This window comes from Seriola dumerili, unplaced genomic scaffold (genome assembly GCF_002260705.1).
Source record: "Seriola dumerili isolate Sdu_G_001 unplaced genomic scaffold, Sdu_1.0 BDQW01001222.1, whole genome shotgun sequence".
NCBI lineage: Eukaryota > Metazoa > Chordata > Actinopteri > Carangiformes > Carangidae > Seriola > Seriola dumerili.
In genome coordinates this window covers 645,284-661,111 of record NW_019175477.1, presented here as the reverse complement: position 1 = coordinate 661,111, position 15,828 = coordinate 645,284, and the positions used below count along the sequence as shown (strand labels likewise).

General features: G+C 38.0%; 2 protein-coding genes across 2 annotated transcripts; one reads left to right on the top strand and one right to left on the bottom strand.

Annotated features, from left to right (window-relative positions):
* Positions 1 to 2,732: 2,732 nt before the first annotated feature.
* LOC111238182 (eukaryotic translation initiation factor 4E type 3-like) lies at positions 2,733 to 7,167 on the bottom strand. Its single transcript, XM_022767580.1, has 7 exons — positions 6,673 to 7,167; positions 5,727 to 5,799; positions 4,918 to 5,012; positions 4,769 to 4,829; positions 4,609 to 4,675; positions 4,329 to 4,484; positions 2,733 to 4,203 (listed from the first exon to the last, which is right to left on the bottom strand). Exons 1-7 carry the CDS (start codon positions 6,831 to 6,833, stop codon positions 4,157 to 4,159), a joined length of 660 nt encoding a protein of 219 aa, XP_022623301.1. The 5' UTR covers positions 6,834 to 7,167; the 3' UTR covers positions 2,733 to 4,156.
* A 59-nt stretch (positions 7,168 to 7,226) lies between these two features.
* LOC111238179 (serine/threonine-protein phosphatase 4 regulatory subunit 2-like) lies at positions 7,227 to 15,205 on the top strand. Its single transcript, XM_022767579.1, has 9 exons — positions 7,227 to 7,357; positions 9,194 to 9,275; positions 9,409 to 9,579; positions 10,259 to 10,352; positions 10,510 to 10,547; positions 10,712 to 10,786; positions 10,995 to 11,144; positions 12,040 to 12,329; positions 13,569 to 15,205. The coding sequence occupies exons 1-9, from the start codon at positions 7,324 to 7,326 to the stop codon at positions 13,883 to 13,885; spliced, it is 1,251 nt and encodes a 416-aa protein (XP_022623300.1). The 5' UTR covers positions 7,227 to 7,323; the 3' UTR covers positions 13,886 to 15,205.
* Positions 15,206 to 15,828: the final 623 nt, after the last annotated feature.

Genomic DNA, 15,828 nt, shown 5'->3' with positions numbered 1-15,828 from the left:
CTTGATTAAATGTCATTTGATAAATAGAGACATGGAAACTATTTCCCCTCCTTTGATATTGAATGAAATTGAATTCACAAATAAAAACAACAAAGTTAGACCTAAAGCTGAATTATTTTGGAGGTTATCCATTGATAATGCACTCCGCTGGCAGTTGACAGTTGACATTGTAACTTTCATGAAGGAAGGATTAATTGCAGGACCGTTTTAGATAGCAATAGTTTAGGCGTGTCTAATAAACTGCCAACAGGATGTACTTGCTTGGAGAAGACTTGGCTTTTACGTCACAAATACTGCATCTCCAATAGTAAAGTAAATAAGACCTGTAAACAATTTCTATCCCTCTCACTCATTTTTATAGGTAACTTTACAGATACTGACAACTCTTGCATGTTCTGTGGAAAATGTGAGGAAACCCCTATTCACTTGTTTTTTACCTGGGGAAAAAACCTTTTGGGATCCCACTTTGGGATGTTTTTCTTTATTTGTTTGCCAAAGTCAACTCCACGTACTTCTTTAACCTAAAAGATATTTTCTGATATTTTGAAACACCGCATCAAACACTTGGATTTGTAGCTAATGTCTATGTTCTAGTGGCAATATTCTTTCTACACAAGCAAAGAGCACTAAAAGATGTACCAAATATTCTTAATTTCCTAGCTCAAATAAATTCTTGACACAATTATGTTGAATTGCTTAAAAATAGGAAATCCATAAAATTACTGGACTCATATAGCTTTGTTTTTCCATGAATGACTAATTTACTAGTATGCTTTATTTGAATTTTGCCTTACATGTATATATCTCTGTCTTTTCTCTCACCATTTGACTGATTTTCACTGCTTATACTGTTTGTTTCCCAAAAAAGTAACATTATCCTTTTGGTAGTAGAGGTAAATTAACAACTTTTATGCTAAGGAACTCCACAATGAGTTATATGTAAAACTGAATTATTTCCATTTTTAATTGAGGGAAATGGCAATATAAGAAGCAAAGAAATCACAAAAGTCTAATTCAGACAAAAATTAAGTTAACTACTGTCTATGAGGTAAAACAACATTATCTTTAGAAGAGCAGATAAAATTGAATGAGATTGAACGAGAAATGAAATTGACATTTCCTACATGGATTTTGCAAAGGGACCTCTACTAGACCAAGGGCAAATGGCTGTAACAATGAGAGAAAAATATTAATTATTCCTTTGCTCCTGAAGAACAAAGGCTAAAGAGAAAAATGTCACAGCATTAAAAATTGACAATGATATTTAAAAAGTTCCATCAACAATTTCTTTTTGTATCTACTCTTTTCACAAATCTACATATGTCACAACTGAATGAAGTTTAAGCTCAGTGCCTCCCGTAAAACATTAAATCTCCTACTCATCATATCTTAAAATACTATGTGACACTGTAACTGTGAATTACATCTACCATTGACTCCACGAAGAAAGGCAAATCCCCTGGAAAGTGAAATGATGGGCTCATTGATTTTGTTAACAAAAAATTAAGTATTATTTTTTTAAGTCTTTGAGGAACCCTGACCTATAAAGTTTTTCAGTAAACAGCATCTAGGCAGGCTTCTCAGTCCAGTGCAAAGGCAGGTTTGCAATGTTTCTTTGCATCTGTGCACATGTGGTATATAGGCTGATCAGAATGTACAACTGGAGCCATGGCACATTGGTGCTGCATACAGAATGATGGAAACCAAACATAATTACATTCCGACATGCAATTTTAGTCAATAGTCATATAGTCCGTTAAAGTCACTGCAGTCCGATGAAATCCTTTTAATTTGTATTTTGTATTTTCAATCCTTGCACGTCCTAATTTTTTGCATCTATGCTTTGAGGCGACCACAGGAGGGAGACATTGTCCTTCTGGTTGTTATGAAATTTCAGCTTAATTAGCCTGGTATTTGATTCAATGTGAAATTAAGGCTTCTCAGTGGCTCAGTTAAAAATCTATGGTCAATGTTATTACCATGGCCATGAAATGCTTTGCATTTGTTGACACATTACAATATCTAATATTTGATTGACTGCAAATATCCACTTACAAGTGGAAATAAAACATGAACAAATCCATGCGCAACATGACCTGACATCTTTTCTAGAAAAACAGGGTCCAATTCAAAATGCTTTTTTTTTTCTTTTTATAAAATTGATATCCTTATTACATATACAGTAAGCATTCAAAATAGCAAAGGGTGGAAGTTTAGGTGACTTTATTTTTCAAACACTTGTAAAACTAACAGAGAAACATGACTAGATACAAGTTCAACAAGCTGAACACGGATGACGGTAACATTCTGAACTGCTGGTAAACACAAGGCACCATCCAAGATCAACAATCAGTTACAATGTCTAAGCTCTGAAGTGAGTGGTCAACTGTATATGTGCTGGGGGACAGTATGTTTTTCCTCTTATCATACACTATGTGCTTTTAAAATCATCACATGAAAAAAACAACAACAATACAGCTAAGTCAAAGCAAGCTTGCCAAAGTCGGTGGTCTGAAAACTAACTCTGTGACTACTCTTGACTTCAGCAGAGACACCGGCATTATAAACACTTGATTTGACTGATGAATCCTAGCAGCATTCTTTTTGTGGATTTCAATGCATACTCCAAATCTCTGGAGATTACCTCAAATGTCTCAGTATTATAGTACTGGCACACAAGAGAATCCGCTCTGTTCTATGCAACCTAGAATAGACAATCTCACTCCCTCACTCACAATCTTTCTCCCAAACACACAAGAAAGGCGCCTTTGGTGAGATGTAGAATGGTTCAGCTTCCCAAATTTCAAAAAACACAAATGCAACCTATTGCATATAAGACCACAGAAAAAAAAACAAAAACATTTAAAGCTATGGATTGTAGAGACACTAAAATTGTTTTGGTACAGCATCAGAAAATCATGTCCGATTGTTTCATACAGATTTAACACTGCTGCACTGATTACATCACTTCAACAAACACCAGTGATTTGTAAAAATTCATTAAAATAGCCCCGAAAGAGCAACATCTTTACTTTTTGCACCCCTGTGACAGATTTCTGTGTCATATGATTATAGTTCATTTTTCCTGGGGCCAGTATTATTTGCTTTACAAAGGGTAGGTTTCACAAATTTATTATAACACAGGTCATATGAATACATAAAAACAGAATTTCAACTTTGTTATCCACAATACTCAGTTAGTATTAAAAGGAGAAGAAACTCATAACAAAATGAGCAAAAACAGCTTTACACTTCATCAGAAAAGGTGACACAAAGCCAAAGTGTATTTGGTCTCAGTTATCACAACTCCATATAATCCTGGAGGGACCATCTGATGTTTTACATTTACAGTAAGAAACAAAGTGCTTGATTTAGGACAACCAGGACACTGCACGTTTGCCACAAACTCTACAGAATAAAAATGATTGCATATATTTTATCAGCATCTACTTACGATGTTTTGTGTACTGAGGTCCTTTTACTGTAACAAGAACATATTACTTTCATTATTCACTCGTATCCAAAAGAAGAAAATAAAAAAAAGAATGTGCAATTTTCTGTTCATATGTAAGCATTACAGCATACTAAATATTTATGTTCTCTAGTATAGGCAAAAGTATTCTGGCTGTAACATACAAAACAGAGAAAAGAGCTGACTAAAAAAAGCTTTGTAATGTATTGTTAGGATAAAGGTTTGCTTTGCGGAACTAGGCCTGCTCTTAGATTCAAAAATGAGATTTAATTCAAAGACGTGGCTCTGCCTGTGCTCAGGAAACTGCACAAAATATGCTATAATACATCTAAAAAAATCTGACTGTACATGATCTGCTGTTTTAGTTAAGGTTTTTTATGCAAAACTCTGCAGTATAAAAACATACAAACACTGCCAAAGATAAAATTAAACTAAAGTGGTTTTTGCTTTTGGCTAAAATAATTTTGGATATCATTATGAATGACAGTAGTGCCCAGAAGATGGGAAACTGCATCGATTGAGTTTCATAATACATGGGCTATAATTTTGAGGTAACTAAGATGATCCATTAAACAACTATGAACTCAACTGCTTCAAAATCTGCCCGTATATTATGATCCGAAACACGTTCATAAGCAAAGAAAAATATTGTTTATCTCAAGGTGTTCTGATGTGCAAAATGCGCTAATGTCTTGATCGGCCTCCTTCAAAAGCGTGGTGCTCCTCATGTGCTGAAATATAAGCAAAAGGAGAACAACTAGATATGTTACTTTTATGATGTTACATTTTATGGTGTTATTTCTAATTCAGTTTGAAGACCTTGGTATATCACTTCACATTCAAAGCAAATACTCACGTTTGTAAAACACTGCTTTAAAAGGTATCTGTGGGAGGAGCTCATAGATCCTCCCTAAGATGTTTGACTCGTTAGCACAAGAAGCATTTCCATTCCAGACCTGAAACACATCTTCCCTGTCTCTTACACTGACACTGACACCGACGACTTCATCCTCTGCAAGAACAGCAACAGAGAACAAGTTTAACTCATTTCATACTGATGCCATTTTAAATTTAAAAAAATGGGATCATCTATTTGCTAGAATTTATTTTTCCCATAACTCAATCAAGAAATTTACCTGAGGGACAATAATCACTGAACTGTTCTCCAATAGTAGCCAAGAGCAACTCCTTCCATACAACAGACTGTAAATATGAAGACAAAGTTGTTAAAGAGTCATGAAAAAAGCAAATGATTAATATATAAATAGTACATAATAAATGCTCTATATCACTTACAGTGCACTCTTTGGGTACTTTCATTTTCCAAACACCACCTTTAGCATTGCTTTCTTCTTCCCTGTTTGAAAAACCAGCAGGCAACATTACACATTTGAACTAACTTCAATTAATGTGAACATGTGCATTAATCTTCAAGTTAAACTCACCAGAGTGGTTTCCTTTCTCCTCTCATCAGATGATAGCTACATCTCAGTGGTAAACTGGAGACGCCGGGTATGTTGTTGTAAACTCGCCAAAAGTTCTACTCCGGTGCCAAGGTGAACAGAGGAAACAGGTTATATTATTGAGCCATTTACTGGCACAGGGAGTACAGACAGCTGGCCTTGTTAATATTTCACATTTCATGTGGTGTAGAAAATCACAACCAAAGGTCTTTTCCTCATTGCTCTTCACCGCACAAAAATCCCCCTCATTCATGAATCCTTACCCAACACAGTTCTGGTTTGGGGTTCATAATAGGGTATTGGAGCTCTATTAACGTCCTGCTATAATCACTATAATAGATTAAAAATAACCTGACATGCTAATTAGGCCATTAGTAATTATACATATTAACATGTTGATCAACATTGATCTAAACAAGCATACACTTAAAACAGCTTTAAATCATGTAGGGGTGCTACTAGTGTAAGTGTGTAAATCCTGCATACTGTGCTTACTTTGAAGGACAGAGACATCAGTGAAACACAAAACAGTCAGTGTCCCCATGATAAGAGTGTCACTTAAGGCTTCAGACACTATGTTAATTTGACTGTGGCCTTGGTGCATTTGGGAGAAAAAGAAACAACTCCAGCAGCTGTGTGAAGATAAACTTCTTTGCACTGACTCTTGAATTGAGTGTAAATCAGGAAATTTACTACTGAAATGTGCCATAGCTCAACTCCTAGTCTGGCAGAATGTAGAAACTCTGTCTGCTGGAGCCATGCTCGTGTTGGAAGACTGTGAGGCATCTTACCTGGACGGTCTCAACTGTGTAGATTTTCTTCAAGTTTGACTCACATTCAGCAGCTGTTGTTCCTGGTAGAGATCTGACAAAAAAAAAAAAACACATACAGACATTTAATTAAATTTCACTTCACATGTTCTAAATACATTTCTTTCAGTTCCTACATTACTCAAACATATTTCACAGAACTGCCCTCTGAGCAGAGAGGTTGGAGGGTTGGTTGGAGGGGGGTGGGGGTGGATCTGATGACAAATAAGCCAGTAAACAGTAAACAACACTGACCCCATTTGAGCAAAGCACCATCTGATTTGTAACCGAGTGTCTCTTCTGTTCAACTCTGTTGTGATTACTTAACAATAATTTTGAAACTTCTCTTATGCAAAGGTTTACACTGGGAACGTTGTGTATGATAATTGCATTTGAGCAGCATTAAGTTGAAATAACAGAAAATTGTGATTTTCAAAACCACTGACAGACACATGACCAATGACTCAACAAGTTTTTTTTTTTTTTTTTTTTTTTTTTTTTAACAATAACACCTGTGCAAAGTACAAAGGCTAAGGATGACCTCAATCTGAACTCATCTTATTATTATGAGTTATGTTTAGCCAGTTAGTCATAATTACGTCCTGTTTATTTTAAGAGCCTACTAAGTAAAGGACTTGGGTATGTAGGTCGTTGAGAAACCATGTTGGCAGCAAAACAGAATCGAGACCATAAAAAGCACTGTTTGTTGCTTTTCTGTGATTTATTATGACAGACAATCCCCGTGTCACGTTATTCACTATTAAACACTATTATCTAGGTTGCAATGACTCACTTAAACCAGGCCTGATAAATTCGTCCTTTCCTTTCTTTGTTCTTCTTTGATCAGCTACAAACAGTTCACCTATTTCACACTGATTAAAGACTAGTAACATAAAGATGGAAGGAAAAGGGTAAAAAAAAGCCTTACCTGTCAAGCCAGAAAGTCCACGGAGAATGTAAAGGCAGCGTGTCATTTTCATTGTTACTTGAAATCCTTCCCAAATCTCTGTCGCTGATGTGAATGTTGTGCTCCAGCAGACCCGGGTTGGATGATGTGCTCAGTTGTAATGCAGCTACTGGAACTGCCATTGTTAGGTTACCTCTGAAAACCGAATGACTTAGTAAAAACGAGCAGATCTCTAGTGCAGATGTTTTCACCGGGGCTGTTATCCTTATATTTATATATAGGCTGGTTAGGTAAAATTAACCCAGATCAGCTGCTGACTCATTGGTCGCCTCACCGGTTTGCGCCGTCACAACAACAGAAAAAAACGATGACGCCCTCTGACTGCCTGCGGCACCTACAGCCCAGAGCTTCCAGAAGTTCCTGTCGCTGAAGTCTGCACACACTAAAAATTTGAGCTGTGAGAATACACAATATTTCAATCCTGGCTACTTCACCCGGTGCTACGGGGCTATTCAAGCGCTTTGTTGATCTCAGGTTAAACTGGAACGCATCTTCCGCAAATGTGAATACGTAAACGTAGACATGCGCAGTTGTCACTGCCACCAGCTTTGTTGGGTTGCTATCTGCTACTGCTAACTAGCAAGCATTTCCTGCCAGTGACTGGACACCGATATGGACATCGACGTGCTGTTGGAAGCGTTTCAAGGCAATATTTACAGTTATTCAAATACGTGATTCGTTATTAGCGAGTGGGTCTTACATTTGTTTTGATGTCATCGGTAAAATCTGTAATGTTTGCTAACTACGTTACGTACGGTACTGTAACTTAGCTTACCAACATCGATTAGCGTTTAGAAGAGGCACCTAGGGACACTGGTCTAATTTTCTGCCTGGCCTAACGTTAGCTAGCTTAATGTTATTCTCTACGAGAAAGAAGTTGGTCACATTTTTCTCTTCTGGCCCATTTATTCCCTTACTGAAACTGGTGCGATTATGTAAACAGCTAACGCGGTAACGTCACAATAAGCATGCTAACTTGCCAACTTTTACGATAACTTTCCATGCAGTTAACTGAAATTGGTGTTTGACATGGTGTCTGCATGTCTTGAAAAGTCGTTAAAGTACTGAATTCAGTTCCCTCAAAAAATGCCATAGAAGATCTAAAATCAGAGTCTTAAATTTAATGTGCAAAGGTCAAATATTTGTTTTGCTTGCAGTAGAAGGTAAGATTAGTTATAACTTTAGGCTGTCGGCAGACTGTTGCAAAGATGCCCATACATGCATATTGGACAAGGGACAATTTTATCGATAACAATTTAACAAATTAGTTACTTTTTTTTTTTTAACTGGTTAACCGAACCACCGATTATCTGCGTCTAGGCATGGACGGATTATGAGAGAACCGGCCCCTTGGCATAGACAAGTAAAAGCCCCCCCAACCCTGATTGGAGCCACTGCCGCATCATTTGTTGTCGTTTTCTGTTTCTGTTAAGGCGTTTTGCATCTCTTTGCGGTCGTTTTGTGCCTCTTTGTGGATGTTCTGTTTCTCTGCAGATGTTTTCTGTCTCTGATGTAATTTCATATCTCTTTGTGGTTGTTTTGGTTCTCTATGTGGACGTCTTGTGTCTCTTTGGGACAGTTCTGCCTGTGCTACGTGCTCTTTAAAACAAGAAATATTATGGGCCTGTGCCCTGTAAACCTGTTCAGTAATCCATATATGAGTCTAGGTTAGATTAATTGATTAAATATGTTACTAGTAATTATTGTAGGAAGTATTATTTATCACAAGGAATAACCCCACTACAGCTGGAAAGTACTGACAAAACCTAAACGATTCTACGTAATAAATATTTGCGGCCTTTTTGTCCCCACTGGTCTTCTGTCATTCTTTGATAGTCATTCTGTGCTGTGCTCTATTCCAGAGAATCTTCTCTAATTTGATTAAAGGGCCTTAAAAAATCTTAAATTTAATTTGATGAACACAGAAACCTTGCTGATTGCAGTGCTGTTGGGAGAAATTTTCTTTTTTGGAGCTTCATTTAGCACTATCCGACCTGTAGCAAACACTGTCACTACAGCTAGCTTCAATCATTGGTTAATGTTTAAATCCTTTTTTGTTGCTTAACTGTGTCTAGGTCATGTGAATTAATTAGCTATATTAGTATTCATTGTTATATACATTTGGAAAGTACAGACAAAAATGAGACATAAGTGTAAAAAAAAAAAAAAAGTTTTTAGTAAATAATTGTTGGCAGAGTTGATAAATGGTACTATGATTATTTATTCAATGCAAATGTATAACTAATGTGCCAGGAGCTGCCTTAAACTAAAAAGGGTTTAACATTTTTCCAGAATTATTTTCACAATTAATCATTCTCTAATGGTTATATCCTTCTGAAAAAGTCCAACCTTTTTTTGGTTGGTTTTTGCCAATACAAATATTTTTTTGGTTCGGTTTGAACTAGTTTTGTGTGCCGTTTGGTTTATTATCAAAAAAGGAAAAAAAAAACTGATCTTCTGTTCTTTATGTGGGTATTTGCAGATTTTGAGAAGAAAGGGAAGAAAGAGACCTGTCCTGTACTAGAGCAATTCCTGTGCCATGTTGCCAAGACAGGGCAGCCACTGTGAGTAACAACTAATGAAATCTGCTTGTTGAACTTTTTGTCTCTCTACATCAGTTTTGTCAAAAACTTGTTTCAAGACTTTTCATTCTTTTGTGTGGATGACATACAGACTCGCATTTCCAATGTATTCCAGGATCCCGTGGTCCCAGTTCAAAACTTACTTCATGTTTAAGTTGGAAAAAGTCATGGATGATTTTCACGCTTCAACACCAGAACAGAGAGGACCACATAATCCCAATGTAGAGTATGTTCCCTTTGAAGAGATGAAGACGAGGATCTTAAAAATAGTGGATGGTTACAATGGGTGAGTTAGACCACTTTGCAAATTGCAAACAAATCCTTCCTCACAACTCCATATACCAACCCAAATAATGCAGCAGTTCAGTCACATTAATCCATAAATTCTTGTCCACTACTTTATTAATGTTCTTCTTGCATGTAACCAGAATAAAAGCATTGCCACAAAGAGAGATATTCAAGTGTGCATTAAAAGTAGAAAAAAAAAAATGTTAGTATACTAGGGCATTAAGCTAAAACCCAAATGAGCTAAAAGTCACATCTGTCATGTGGTGTAATTTATTCAGTTATATTTAAAAATGTATTTGTGAAAAACATTATGAACTGAGCTTCAGTGTCAATAGTCTCTTTCTGCACTCTGCTAGTTTTCCGCTGACAAGACAGAAAGCTACTCAATTTAATCTTTTGATTGCAACTTTCCCAAAATTGCATGAACAACTTTCATCCTCAAGCCTGGAAATTTCTTAATGAATTTCCACATCCAATGATTTGCATTCTAAATGGCATTATCGCAAAGCAGTCATAGATCGGTCCAGACTGATGCGTCTCTCTCTTTTTTTTTTTTTTTTTAACCTCATTCAGCTTCGGTGCTGCCAGCTTTGGCAAGTTTTCAAAGACAGTGTTGTACCTGTCTGTGTGATGGCTGTGTGGCTAATCCTAAATATATTTCTTGATAATTTTTCTAGAATCCCCTTTACCATCCAACGTCTATGTGAACTGCTTGTGGACCCCAAGCGTAACTACACAGGGACAGACAAGTTTCTCAGGGGTTTGGAGAAGGTGAGCATTACACGACACTGCTTTTTTTAAAAGTCCACACACATTAATACAACGTATTTATACTCAAGGTTAGCGATATTTATCGATACTGATTAAATGTACTTCCCATGGCTTTAAAATGAATTCCAAAATGTATATTACTGTTTTTGTATTGCAGAATGTAATGGTGGTCAGCTGCGTGTATCCCACATCAGAGTGAGTACATCCTAAATGCTGTTAAACCCTTTTCCCCTCGCTCTGATGACTATAGTATTTCTGCTTCTCATGTACATTGATAGCTCCCTTCAACTTGCTTATATAGTCACACTTACAGACAATTAACAGACAGTTGTTTTTGTCCCTTTCTACTTCTTTCAAAGGAAAAATGGGGCATCCAGTGTAAACAGAATGAATGGAGTGATGTTTCCTGGTAACTCCTCTCTATATTCAGACAGGTGGGAGCAACATACTTGTCAGTGATTGACATCCACAAATTGAAATTCCTCATACACAGGAAAGTTGAATTAATGTAGAGTAAAATAAGCGAAGGACAACCAGGGTATAGTAAGGACGGATCTGTCTTGCCCGTCAGAGAGGGTCTTAGAAGTTCTGCTGATTTGTGAGATGACTTTCATAAGAAAATGTAATATTCCTCTCTTGCAGTCGAAATGTAAATGGACCAGGCACGCCAAAACCACTCACCAGACCAAAGTTGTCATTGTCAACTTCACTTTCCACCAACGGGCTCCCTGACTGTCCAGGCAGTAAAGAGCCAGAGCCAGCTGCAGAGGAGGTTGAGGAGCACCATATCAGGTAAAGTAATTATGTACACTGTTGATATGTTGTACAACAGCAACTTGACTGTATGGTTTTGAGATTCCAGCAATATTATAACTTTTAATGTAGGCCACACTGTGCACCATGGATCTAATAATCTTGGGTACGACATCAAGGTTGATGTATGCAGACTGTAGGATGATTAACAAATGAATTGTAGGCTACGACGCAAGTCAGTATACAAGAATGAAACGTCATCAACATGCGTCATCCACCCACGCCGCTATAGTGGTAAACAATTAAACGAAGCAAGAATCGAGTCCTTGCAATAGTGATATTTTTATGTGTATGGAAAAAAATCCGAAGAGGAGGAGGAGAATGTGGACCCGGTCGTGGCTAAGGAAAAGAGGCAAACTCGGGATGCCAAAGCACAAAAACGCACATAGCCGTCAGTTCATGCTAAATTCCTGTTGGTTGTTTAGTGGACATAAGAGAAAGCAGCAGCCACATTGTGAAACGGTCGTCCTAAATTTCTGATGCTGTCAGAATTTTGTCCAAGGCTATCTTTGGTCGCAAGACAACGGCCGTCTTTGAACCTCTCTCACAGTGCAGTATAGGACCACAGTTTTAGAACCACATTTCTTTCATGTTGATCATCTTTCATCTGTGACAGCCCAAAATTGCAAAGTGAGTTTGTACCCACCTTTAGGGTGAGTTGCATATAGTTTTCTAGTGTGTAGTGTACTGAGTGAGTCTACTCAGTCATTTTTATTTAAAATGTAGGGGCACTGATGATAGCTGCCAAGCCCAGACATTTCCACCATGAGCAGATCTTCCCAGGACCCCATCCTTTAGAAAGAAAAATATATTAACTACACATTGATTTAAACGTCGATGAACACAGTTCCCTGAATTTCTGTCATTACTGCAGTGATCCCTCACTATCAGAAGGTGAATTAACACCAAACAGCGGGATAAAGAACAAACACCCCGAGGACGAGGAAGAGGAGGAGGAGGATTCTGATGCTGACAAGCAAGAGGTCAAAAGGCTCAAGTTTGATGAAAAGGAAGAGGATGAAACAGAAAGTGAAGAAAAGGAGTCTTCTTGTCATAAAGTGTCAGAGGGCTTGTCAGAGAAACTGGAGTCTTCAAAAGACTCCTGTGGTCAAGATTTCAGAAGTGGAACATCTTGTGACACACCGTCTATTTCAGAGGAACATGGTAAGTGAAATCGTGCTCACTGATGTATTTGTATGTGTTAAAGGATCAGTGTGTAGGATTTGGGGGGATGTATTGGAAAAAGTGGAATATGAAATTCATGATTATGTTTTCATTATTGTATAAATACATGAAACTAAGAAGCTTTGTGTTTTTGTTAGCTTAGAATGAGCCCTCCATATCTACACAGGGAGCCTCCTCCATGGAGCCCGCCATATTGCGCCGCCATATTTCTACAGTAGCTCAGAACAGCCAATCCAAACACTCTAAAAGGGGGACTTTCATGTTTTTTTTTACGTTACCTGAAGGCCACTGTAGCTTCTCCTTCCCGCTTGGAAAGGGAGGGATGAGAGGGAGAAGCATTCAATTTATTGCTATCTGCAACCTCACCACTAGATGTCACTAAATCCTACACACTGGTATTAAAGTGTTACAGTACCAACACGGTGGGCATTTGTAGTGTCTTTATGGGCTGATGACCACGTTGTAGTTTAGGTGCACCCTGTAAATTCAGAGGTGGCTGCACAGATACCAAACAGTCAAAATAAATCTTTCCAGCACAAATGAAATTAAAATTATTATTAAATTTAATTATTAATGTTCTGAAGTACAAAGTGAATATGAAACGAGTAAACATCACACACACACACACACACACACACACACACTTAAATGTAGCGTGAAAAGCCTGTTGGCGAAGCCTCCTGCAGGCCACATCCCGCTGTGTTCTTGATCACTCTCCAAGAATTCTGTGTCCTTTGAGTGTCTTTGTTGTCTCGACACTGTGAATTGTACAAATGGGGATAGAGGGGCTCAGTTTGGACAGTATCTGCTCGAGGGCGTTCATGATGTACAAACTGAAAGTGATGGAGGTCACTAAGTGTCATTAAGGGGTTATACCGTACCTATCGCACCTACACGTATTGGCTCCTAGGCTATGCTGTGGACGACATAGCTGACATGTGCCTCCTCAAAAAATGTAACCACATCAGATCAAAATGTCACCTACTCTGACTCTTCTAAGCTTTAATTGTTTCAGATATCGCTTTGTGTAATATTGTACTACCCCGGCAAAATATGTAGCTTTGTCAGAATTATTTCACTCATAATTCACATGCCAGTCTTAAATGTTAGCTTCGTTTCATAATAATGATGTTTCAGTTTTGAATTGATTAGATAACAGCCACAGACTGTTTGTTTCTCAGACTGTAACAGTAAAACGCTGACCACTTTGCTCCTCAGAGGCCAGTAACACGCAGACAGAAACCTCTGAAAGGGAAGGAGACTCATCTGAGACGGGGGATGTCCACATTCAGAAGAATGACGGTGTTGTGGACCAACCTGAGCTGCCTGCTCCGTCAGAGAAGAGTGCAAGCTTTGAGCAGGACAGTGGGGAGAGCAGCAGCAGCAGCAGCAGCGGCATCAGTGATGGAGAAGGCCTGCCCAGCGACAAGCAGGCACCCTCTTCTTCTAGTAGTTCACCTGACTTGTCAACAGAGGGCGATGCTGACAGTTCAAACAGCACAGAGACTGCAATAGAGCCAGGAGAACATGACTAACTTGAAGCCCAGCCTGCCAACTGACTTTTTTTTTTTACACTGTATGATACCACACCAAGGGTATATCTGTAGCACTGTGGACCTTTAGACTTCAGGACCAGGAGCGATGTGGACCCTGAGATTCCTCACAGAAGGGTCTTTTTTTTCCTCTTCAGTTTCAACTACTCACGGCTACACATCACCTGGTCTTTAAACTAGAAGGAAATTATTCAAAGAAGATTATGGAGACTCAGCTTTTTAACTGTTGACTAAAAGTTTTTCTAATCTTTTTTTTCCCTGATTTTTATATCTGAGCGATTTAATTTAACCTTGTTAACCGATCTATTCCAAAATTTCATTATTCATTCATCATTCGGCATGTATTTCCAAGAGGATATATTTGATAGTCTGAGTTGAGTTTTGGCCTAAGCATAGTTATACTGACTATCTCTCAAATGAATGTCTTTCTCCTGGTGAATGAGGAAACCTGCCATTAAGCAAAATTTCACAGATGTCTGTTTGCTTTTTCTATGAAGCACATACCATGAAATGTATTTTATTAGCATTATGTTGCATTTGTTAGCATTGACCCTTTGAAGGATGTGGAAAATATCACAGTTTTGCTTTGTCACTGTATGAAGCCAATATTTACACACAATATTGCCAGTAGTAACCACTTTGGTTAGATAGTTAATTGGTTTGGCTTAAGGGAAGCCATTTCTGCATCAAACTCTGTCAACAGAACACAAGGTACTTTTACACTTTCTGTATGTCATACCTTAGTTGTACAGCTGTCCCTTTTGATAGCTAGGATTTTTACAGTACATATCTGTAAAGCAGTTTTTGTAGACTTGTAATACGTGTCCACTGCCTTCGTAAAACTGATAATCGCTGGAAATTGAATGCTTGAGCTTGTATCATAGTATTCATGGAAAGCAATAAATGCTAAAACTTAAAGTGTAATATGCTCAATTGATGTAAAGGGAGTTGTACTTTTGAGTTGCAAATCCAGTTATGTTTCATACCTGCAGAACGATGTGCACAGTAAATTCTGGGAATTACCTTTTAGCCATGCTTGAGGTGTGACTCTACAAATGGCAACTCTGGTTGGTTGGTTGGTTGGTTGGTTGGTTGGTTGGATTGTCGGCCCAGAATTTTAGCCTAGAGTGAAATATATTTGAAATGTGGTATAGAAATAGACCAAAGTTCTAAAGCTGACTCCCAGTCCATGCTGAAAGTAATTCCCTGTCTAACACTAAGCTAATGACAGTACACCTCTAAAAATCATGACTGTATTTTTTAAAGCAGCTACAACCGATATTTTACACTAACAATGTATAAAACGACTGTGAAAATACTGAAGTGGTCGTTCGTGGTGATGAACCTCCAGAGAATTATCACATGAATCTATAGCTCCCCTTGGCTTTACAGAGCTTTGGAGCACTGGTCTGTAAATTTACTGTTTTTTGGTTCACTCTCACCCCTTGCTTAGTTTTGTTTCCAGCCACAGCATGTAGCTGTTTCCAGCAAAAAACTGCGCCTACTCTACACCAAAGAGTAGATAAACACAGTTATAGACCAGCTGGCGAACATAGTGGAGCATTTAGCAGCTGAAGAGCCAGATACTTCCCTCCGGAGTTGATAAAGACCCACAAAGACCAAAAGCTAAAAGAGAGTGAATACTGGACTTAAGTTCACCAGGTGACCAAAACATGACTACAAATGAAAGCCAATGTTTCTTCGTAACTTCTAGATGTATAAATGCGCAATTATTGGTTAACAAGTGTATCATATGAATTTAAAAGGTGATTATATGTCAGTGCTGTGTTCCCAACTTGCCCCCCACCCCCTTACCGGCCGAGAGAGCATGTTATTATAAGTTATAACATTCACGTCATCCTAAGTATTAGCGTATTAGCATTAATAGTCTTGTTTGTAACAGTGATACATAGATGACACAGGGG

Excerpts from the sequence above, each read along its gene's own strand:
- LOC111238182 (XM_022767580.1), bottom strand. The coding sequence starts at position 6,833 with ATGGCAGTTCCAGTAGCTGCATTACAACTGAGCACATCATCCAACCCG. Across the intron at positions 4,676-4,768 it reads AAGTACCCAAAGAGTGCACT|TCTGTTGTATGGAAGGAGTT; the intron begins GTAAGTGATATA and ends TCATATTTACAG. Across the intron at positions 4,485-4,608 it reads CAGTGATTATTGTCCCTCAG|AGGATGAAGTCGTCGGTGTC; the intron begins GTAAATTTCTTG and ends CTGTTCTTGCAG.
- LOC111238179 (XM_022767579.1), top strand. The coding sequence starts at position 7,324 with ATGGACATCGACGTGCTGTTGGAAGCGTTTCAAG. Across the intron at positions 7,358-9,193 it reads GCTGTTGGAAGCGTTTCAAG|ATTTTGAGAAGAAAGGGAAG; the intron begins GCAATATTTACA and ends GGGTATTTGCAG. Across the intron at positions 10,787-10,994 it reads TCCTCTCTATATTCAGACAG|TCGAAATGTAAATGGACCAG; the intron begins GTGGGAGCAACA and ends CCTCTCTTGCAG.